At 61.0% G+C, this 7,140-nt stretch overlaps 7 protein-coding genes across 7 annotated transcripts; 5 read left to right on the top strand and 2 right to left on the bottom strand.

Moving 5' to 3' along the window:
* Positions 1-140: 140 nt before the first annotated feature.
* Positions 141-865, top strand: ACA1_351330 (uncharacterized protein; the record flags this gene model as incomplete). The annotated part of the gene is made up of 2 exons (XM_004333070.1): positions 141-337; positions 427-865. 2 exons carry the CDS (start codon positions 141-143, stop codon positions 863-865), a joined length of 636 nt encoding a protein of 211 aa, XP_004333118.1.
* A 128-nt stretch (positions 866-993) lies between these two features.
* ACA1_351320 (uncharacterized protein) lies at positions 994-1,763 on the top strand (the record flags this gene model as incomplete). The annotated part of the gene is made up of 3 exons (XM_004333069.1): positions 994-1,220; positions 1,315-1,430; positions 1,540-1,763. The coding sequence occupies 3 exons, from the start codon at positions 994-996 to the stop codon at positions 1,761-1,763; spliced, it is 567 nt and encodes a 188-aa protein (XP_004333117.1).
* A 144-nt stretch (positions 1,764-1,907) lies between these two features.
* On the bottom strand, positions 1,908-3,304 carry ACA1_351310 (uncharacterized protein; the record flags this gene model as incomplete). Its single annotated transcript, XM_004333068.1, is given in 5 exon segments — positions 1,908-2,362; positions 2,377-2,585; positions 2,650-2,795; positions 2,842-3,123; positions 3,197-3,304. The coding sequence occupies 5 exon segments, from the start codon at positions 3,302-3,304 to the stop codon at positions 1,908-1,910; spliced, it is 1,200 nt and encodes a 399-aa protein (XP_004333116.1).
* A 347-nt stretch (positions 3,305-3,651) lies between these two features.
* Positions 3,652-4,240, top strand: ACA1_351300 (uncharacterized protein; the record flags this gene model as incomplete). The annotated part of the gene is made up of 2 exons (XM_004333067.1): positions 3,652-3,721; positions 3,783-4,240. The coding sequence occupies 2 exons, from the start codon at positions 3,652-3,654 to the stop codon at positions 4,238-4,240; spliced, it is 528 nt and encodes a 175-aa protein (XP_004333115.1).
* Positions 4,241-4,317: 77 nt separating this feature from the next.
* ACA1_351290 (uncharacterized protein) lies at positions 4,318-4,917 on the bottom strand (the record flags this gene model as incomplete). Its single annotated transcript, XM_004333066.1, has 3 exons — positions 4,318-4,461; positions 4,538-4,663; positions 4,732-4,917. 3 exons carry the CDS (start codon positions 4,915-4,917, stop codon positions 4,318-4,320), a joined length of 456 nt encoding a protein of 151 aa, XP_004333114.1.
* Positions 4,918-5,441: 524 nt separating this feature from the next.
* Positions 5,442-6,190, top strand: ACA1_351280 (3'5' exonuclease domain containing protein; the record flags this gene model as incomplete). Its single annotated transcript, XM_004333065.1, has 2 exons — positions 5,442-5,501; positions 5,579-6,190. 2 exons carry the CDS (start codon positions 5,442-5,444, stop codon positions 6,188-6,190), a joined length of 672 nt encoding a protein of 223 aa, XP_004333113.1.
* A 260-nt stretch (positions 6,191-6,450) lies between these two features.
* Positions 6,451-7,026, top strand: ACA1_351270 (Rho GTPase activating protein; the record flags this gene model as incomplete). The annotated part of the gene is made up of 3 exons (XM_004333064.1): positions 6,451-6,565; positions 6,690-6,764; positions 6,875-7,026. The coding sequence occupies 3 exons, from the start codon at positions 6,451-6,453 to the stop codon at positions 7,024-7,026; spliced, it is 342 nt and encodes a 113-aa protein (XP_004333112.1).
* Positions 7,027-7,140: the final 114 nt, after the last annotated feature.

Raw genomic sequence — 7,140 nt, 5'->3', positions numbered from 1 at the left:
AGAGCCTCCTGCGCGACCAGGTGATTGAAGAGGCCAAGGCGGCCGAGGAGCGCCGAGCGCGCGAAGCGGAGGAGCACGCGCGGGCTGACGAGGAGCGCCAGCGGCGCGAGGCCGAAACGCGGGAGCGGGACCGCGAGCGCATGTACGCCGAGCTCAAGCACCAGTTCGACACGAAGGACCAGCAGCAGCAGACGAGGAGTGCGGCCGGGAGGCGCGAGGTGGCGCTGGTCTTGCGGATGGCCAACGGCGAGCGGCTGCCGCAGCGCATCTTCTACGCCGACGAGCTGCTGGACGAGGTCAGGCAGTATGCCACCCTCCAGCTACTCGAACGGGACAGGTACAGTGACCACCACACGCACGCGCGCACACGCACACGCACACGCATGACGTGTGTCGGACAACACGTGTTTTTCCTGGTGTGGACAGGACGGCCAAACTCGACTTTGTGTTTGTGTGCGACTTCCCGCGGCGCGTGCTGTCTGACTTCTCGCGCACGCTTCCGACTGCGGGCTCGACCAGCGCACCCTCCTCAGCATCACCGATGCCAACCTCGCCGTCACGTCCTCTTCTGATTCTGCTGCGTCGTCATGAACTGTGGGTGCACCACACACAAAGTTTATTAATTTGTGTATTGTATGCGACGGGACTCGAAGACTACCCATCCACCCCCGAGCGTTCACCGACTTGTCTGGCTTTTCGCGTCGTCTGGGTCGTGTTGATGGTCCTCAATTGGGTTTGGGGTCCACTAGCATTAAAACACTGGCGTAAGGGGGGCTTTCAGAGCTCAAGAACCTCGCGAGCTGAGTGTACACTCAGACCAAGCCTCGCATGTCCTTGCTCGCGAAATGTCATCAGGTGCCGATAGGCCTGGATTGGGGACAAGACCGAGTAGCTGATTGGCCACTCCTTACCATTTATACCTCCCCTCTCTTTCATCCATTCACTCTCCAACCAACCAACCCTCCAGCAAGCATCAACCAGCAACATCAAGAAATGGCTTACTTTCCGACCTGGCTCGCCATGGCTCTCGCCGCCGTCGTTGGCATCATGTGCGCCTTTGCCCAGTCGCCGCCCTCTGGCCCGTGCCTCGGCGGGGCCTTCCCCGACGCCGGCAACTGCTGCCCGACGATGATCAACATGATCAACTTCTACCGCGATGCTCGCGGGTGCTACCCGACCCGCGTGGCCAACAACCAGGTCCTCTACGCCGACGTCGGAGGGTACATGCATTGAGCCGCCACACCCATTCCACACACACACATTGCTCATCTTTTTCGGTTGCTGGCTGACCTCTGTTGTGAACGCATCGATCAGGTGCTTCCCCAACGCGCAGGGCACTTACAGGCCGGCGGGTGCCACTTGCCCCCCTGGCCAGCAGTGCTCGCCCACGTGTCTGCCCACCGTCGTCGCCACTCCTCAGCCCACTCGCCGTACGAACCAACACCTCAGCTCAGCCTCGCTCCCCCCCACCACCACCACCACCACCAACCGTTCTCACCACCGCACAATGTGCGATGCATGCACAACACAACACAACAGCGGCGTGCCCGGCCAACGCGCAGAGGGATCCGGCGGGCTGCTGCCCGCGTGCCTTTGGCATGTCGCTGTTCTACCGCGACGTGCGCGGGTGCTACCCGATCGCGACCAATGTGGGCGTGCTCTACGCCGACGCGAGCGGATGTTACCCCAACGAGGCCGGCGTGTACAACCCGGCCGGCATGGCTTGTCCCGCTGGTCGCCAGTGCGTCCCTGCCTGCGACTAATGCGCTCGCCGAGAACCGTAGCGCCACACGCCCTTCTCTCGCGTGTGGCCTCTGCTCTCTGCAAGATGGGCAAGCTCGGCTCTCTTCACACCTTTGCTGCATTCTGATTTGTTGTTTTTTACACCATAAAACTTCACATGCCAATCACGCATCCAGAGCAAGCCCGTTCTCAGCGGCCCAGGCCAGCACCCTTTGGCGCCGCCTGGTCAGCCGAATGGTGTCGGCGCGCCATGGACAGCCGTTGGCGCGAGCCCACTTCACCACCTCCAGGTGCCCTTTCAGCGCAGCGTGGGTACACGTGTGGGGGCTCCAGGGGCAGCCCTTGGCCCGCAGCCACTGGACCACCTCGAGATGACCTCCTCTCGTCGCGGCCAAACAGATCTCCTCGTCCCACGGCCCGTTTTCGGCGTACGCCTCCAGCAGGCCTAGATCTCCCCGCGCGGCCGCGGCACACGATGCCTGGGCATCCCACGGCTGGCCACTATGGTCGCGCGCCCACCGAACCATGTCGGCGTCGCCTCGCTTGATCATGTTGGCCCACGTCTGGCGGCCCCACGGACACCCGTTGGCGCTCGCCCACGGAGCACCTCCAGCTGGCCCTGATCGGCCGCACTGGCGCACGTCTTCTCGTCCCACAGACACCCGTTGGCCCGCGCCCACTGAAGTATGTCCAGGTGGCCCCCCCTCGGCCGCCGATGCACAGGTTTTGGCGTCCCACGGGCAGCCATTGGCGTGGAGCCACTGTAGGACCTCAAGGTGGCCGCCGCCGGCCGCCAGCGCTGGCGCCCATTCGTCTCACGCACAGCCGCCGGCCCGCGCCCACTGGAGCACCTCTAACTGGCCGCCGCCGGCCGCACGCAGGCAGGTGCCCCGGTCCTACTGGCACCCGTTGTCGCGCGCCCACTGCAGAACTTCCATGTGACCGCCCTCAGCCGCCAGCGCGCACGTCATCTGGTCCCACGGACACCCGTTGGCCCGCGCCCACTGCAGAAGCTCGAGGTGGCCACCCTGGGCGGCCTTGGCGCAGGTCCACTTGCTCCACGGGCAACCGACCGATGGCGCGCAGGTGCTGGAGCACCGCCAGTTGGCCTGCCGCTGCGGTCTCGTTGCAGATCATGGGCTCGGCGAGGAGACACCCGTTGGCCAGTGCCCACTTGAGCACGTCGAGCTGGCCCGCAGCGGCCGCGGCAGAGGTGGTGGACTTGTCCCACGGACATCCGTCGGCGCGGAGGCGCTGGAGCAAGGCGAGGTCGCCACGCCGGGCGGCCGAGGCACAGGTGCGGTAGTCCCACGGGCACCCGTTGGTGCGAGCCCACTCGAGCACGGCGAGCCGGCCCTCAGCGGCCAACCGGGCGCAGAACTGCTCGTCTAGAAGATGGTGGGGAGCTGGTGCTCGTGGCGGTGCGGTCGACGTCTTGTGGCCACCCCGTTACCTCCCTGCAGAGGTCGAAGATGGCGCTCCAGTGGCGAGACACAGCGCGACAGCAGGGCCGGGTGAGAGGGTCAACGTAGTTGAAGACCAGCGCCATCAGCTCCGGCATCACCCCCTCCGTTTGAGGGCGTCGCAGTAATCCGCCAATGCCCGAATTCTTGTCTGTTTTTCCTGTTTGATTTCTTTTTGCCCCACCAGGAGTGGGTTACAGGTCACACAAGGTGGGTCACCGGCACAATGACGGGGAGAAGTCACAAACCAGTCCGGCCACTTGCCTTGTGGAGGTGGAGTCGACTAAGCCTTCTAAGTGGTGCCCTTGTGACCTCGCGAACCGTGTCACGGTGGCGTTGCGCTCCACACAGGGATTGGAGAACGAAGCACCACCTCGCCTATACAAAAAGGGTTGGCGCCCCTCCCTCCATCCTCCTCAACGCAACCTCACCACTCATTCGCACCATGAAGCTGTACACTGTGGACATCACACTCCTCTTGCTCGGTCTCCTTGCTCTCGCTCTCGTTGCGCACGGTACCATCCACTCCTCCGAGAACAGTTAGGGTCGATCCGCTGACTCCTTGACTCTGCTCAGCTGCGGAGGGCCTCGAACAGCAGATCTCGGGTGAAGGTCGGTGCTGTGATGAACGTGATCAGAAAGAGGTTGAAGCCGACTACTACTGGAAGTGCTTCAAGGTGTGCCACCCTCACAGGGACTCGACCACCACCGCGGAGCATCCCTGCACCACTACGCCCGACCACGAGAAGCCGCCGTGCACCACCACCGAGGCCCACAGGACTACCACGGCCAGCTCGGGGAGCGGTCAGTGTGCCAACGGCCAGTGGCAAGATCGGAACGGGTGCTGCCCGCGTAAGATCGCCCACACGTTCTTCTACCCGGACGGCCACGGCTGCTACCCGATCGCGACCGAGGCCGGCGTCAAGTACGCCGATGGACAGGGCGTCCTGCCCGACCGGCTCGGCGAATACCTCAAGGCCGGCGAGCCGTGCCCTGAGGACCGCAAGTGTAAGAAGGAGTGCGACAGGGTGTGATTGGCTGAGTGACAGGTGCAAGTTTGAGATTATTTTAGATTTTTTCGAATTCAAAAGAATGACGAAGGGAAAGCTCCTTAGAGGTGGTGATAGCCGTGGCGACGGCAGCAGAGGCAGTAGATGAGTCCCAGGCAGGCGGCACCCAGGCAGCACAGGCCGACCACACCGCCCACCACGATGCCGATGATGGCGCCTACGCCCAGCAGCACGTCGTCGATCTCCTGTACGCAGCAGGTGTTGATCAGCACTGTTCTAGATGGAGATAGAGATGGCGCGTGGGTCCGGGCTGAGACGTACGCTGGGGCAGATATTGTGGGTGTAGTATTTGTAGTTGCAGGAGTCCGGCTTCTTGCAGTCCTTCTCGGTGCAGTTCTCGCAGTAGCCCTTGCTATCGCTATCGCCGCACCATCCGCAACTGGAGCTCTATGTTGTCAATCACAGGTGCGCATGTGAGATCACCGCGCCCCATCGGAGCGCAACCCGCCGCATACCTTGCACTGGCCGCAGTTGATGGCGAGAGCGCAGTTGGCCACCGCCGCGGTCGGTTCGTCTTCTGCCCGGACAGGTAGGCTGGTGTCGCCAGCCGCCGATGTCAAGTCGACTTCTTGTGCGTGTGCGAAGAGTGCGGCGACGACCAGCACAAGCAGTGCCAGCAGGGTCGAGCGTTGGAAGGCCATTGTTGTAGTGGTAGTTGTTTGTGTGTGTTGAGAGTATGATGGTTGTGTTGGGTGAGGTGTGTGGTCGAGGCCATGAGCTCGGCCCGACAAGGCGCAAAGTCGCATAAGCCCGAAAGCCCTTTTCAACAAGATGCCCACCGGAATGCGTTCTCACGTCATGGTCGGTAGTCTCAGCCCTGAAAACCCAACGAGACGCGCCTTCGCTTGTTGAAGGATTGCTCGCAACTTTCTCGCACTGATCTTCTGCACATTCGAGGCACGCAACTCCTAAGGTTTCTGCTCAGTTATTGTCTGGTTTAGTAGGGCTTTTACAAACAGCGTCCGACAAAGTACCTCGACATTTCCGCCTGAGTCCGATTAGGTGTCGTGTGCCAGATGAGTACTCGCGCCGAAGTAGACTCTAACGACGACAGACGCGAAGATCGTCCTGGTATCCACCAGGTCGGCCCTCACATCGGGTCCGACTTGGTCACGCCCCGAAATCTTGGCTCTACGCCAGTGAGGATGTGTGCCTCATCTTCTACATGCTGCAACTCGGTAGCATGCCCCCAGCTCTCGAAGAGCTTCTCGACAAGCACTTGAAGGTACGAAATTCCCTTGTTCGCACATTTGATTGATGAATCGATTCATCAATCATTTGATTGATCTGTTCATGGTGCAGGTGGGGCTCGCTGTGACCAACGATCTGAGAAAGCTGCACTCTCAGTTCTTTCTCATCCCGCGAGGGTTGCTCGACGTCGCTACGATGGCGCGCAGGCTCAGCTACACCCGCCTGGGTCTGCAGTCGCTGGCGCAGGACCTCCTCGGCAAGCACGTAGCCAAGGGCAAGGCGCGCAGCAACTGGGGGAGCGACCAGCTCACCCCCGGACAGCTCTCGTACGCCGCCACCGACGCCTTCGCCACGCTTCTCATCTACAAACAGCTCGAAGCGATCGAAGTCGTGGAGTGCCAGGGACACTGGACCATGGTGCTGGCCGACGATGAGGCGGCCGTGGAAGCGGAGCTCAACGCCGTCGGCCCGCGCATCAGGGAGCTCAAGGAGAGCGTGCGGAAGCTCACCCGACGCAACGCCGACTTGGCCGCCCGGCTGGCCGCCGTCGAAGCCGAGGCCCAGCGCACCAAAGCCGCCTACGAGGCCGAGGCCCAGCGCACTCGGGCCGCCTTCCAAGCTGAGGCCCAGCGCACCCGGGCGGCATTTCAAGCCGAGGTCCAGCGGACACGGGACGCCTTCGAGGACCGTATCGCAGAAATCGAGGAACATCTGTTCTGGTGAACCAGGCCTCCTACATCACATTGACATCGGAACCACCTGCACGGTGATGGTACCGACACGTCCAGCTCAAGAAGAAAGAAAGAGAACAAAAAGAAAGCAGCAAAAGAAAAGTGTTTTCTTTTTAGTCGACAAAAAAAGAACTCATCTTCTAAAGAACGAATCACGACCGAGTTCAATTTGTGCGCAAAGAACGAAAGCGAAGGTGGGAGCTCACACCTCGAGGGAAGAACGCGTTTAGGCACAAGTTCGTTAGTTCGTTCATGTCAGGCATTTTCAGGAGCGGGAGCAAGGTAGCGCCGGTCTTCGGTGGCACCATTGAGGACCCGCGCGGGCAGCAGTTCCTGGTCGACTGCCTCGACGTACTCGAAACATGCGGTAACCCCCCCCCCTCCCCAAACACAGTTCATTCATTTATATATAAGTCATTTATAAAATAAAATAACCATCTCATTTTCTTGTATGTTTAATTTGTTTATTTTTAATTTTTATTGTCGCACAGTGTCGGAGGAAGGTCTGTACCGTATGTCGGGTAGCAAGGAGGACATGACCAACGCCCACCGCGATATCAACAAGGGTACGGACCTGCGGCGCTCCCTTTTCGTTGCGTGCGGTGCACCGGTGTGTGTGTCGCACGCGTGTGCGATTACGCAAAGTGATCACCCAATAATGTTGATCGTTGTGCAGGCAAGTCTGTGGACCTGACGGCGATGGCCGCCAAGTCGGCGCACACGGTGGCGGGGCTGCTCAAACTCTACTTTCGCGAGCTCAAGCCCGAGCCTCTCATGACCTTCAATCTCTACGAGTGTCTCATCGCTGGTAACTCGCCTGTGCGGTAGTGTGTGCCGCGTGTGCGCTGGTTGTGTGTGTGTGTGTGTGTGTGTGTGTGTGCGGTGGTGCGTGTGCGGTGACTCGAGTTCGGGGGAGCAGCTTCGCAGGAAGATGATCGAGGA

Source organism: Acanthamoeba castellanii (genome assembly GCF_000313135.1).
Source record: "Acanthamoeba castellanii str. Neff unplaced genomic scaffold scf7180000084695, whole genome shotgun sequence".
NCBI classification, from domain to species: Eukaryota; Discosea; order Longamoebia; family Acanthamoebidae; genus Acanthamoeba; species Acanthamoeba castellanii.
The sequence above is the reverse complement of the archived record's forward strand: the minus strand, read 5'-3'. Positions and strand labels throughout refer to the sequence as shown.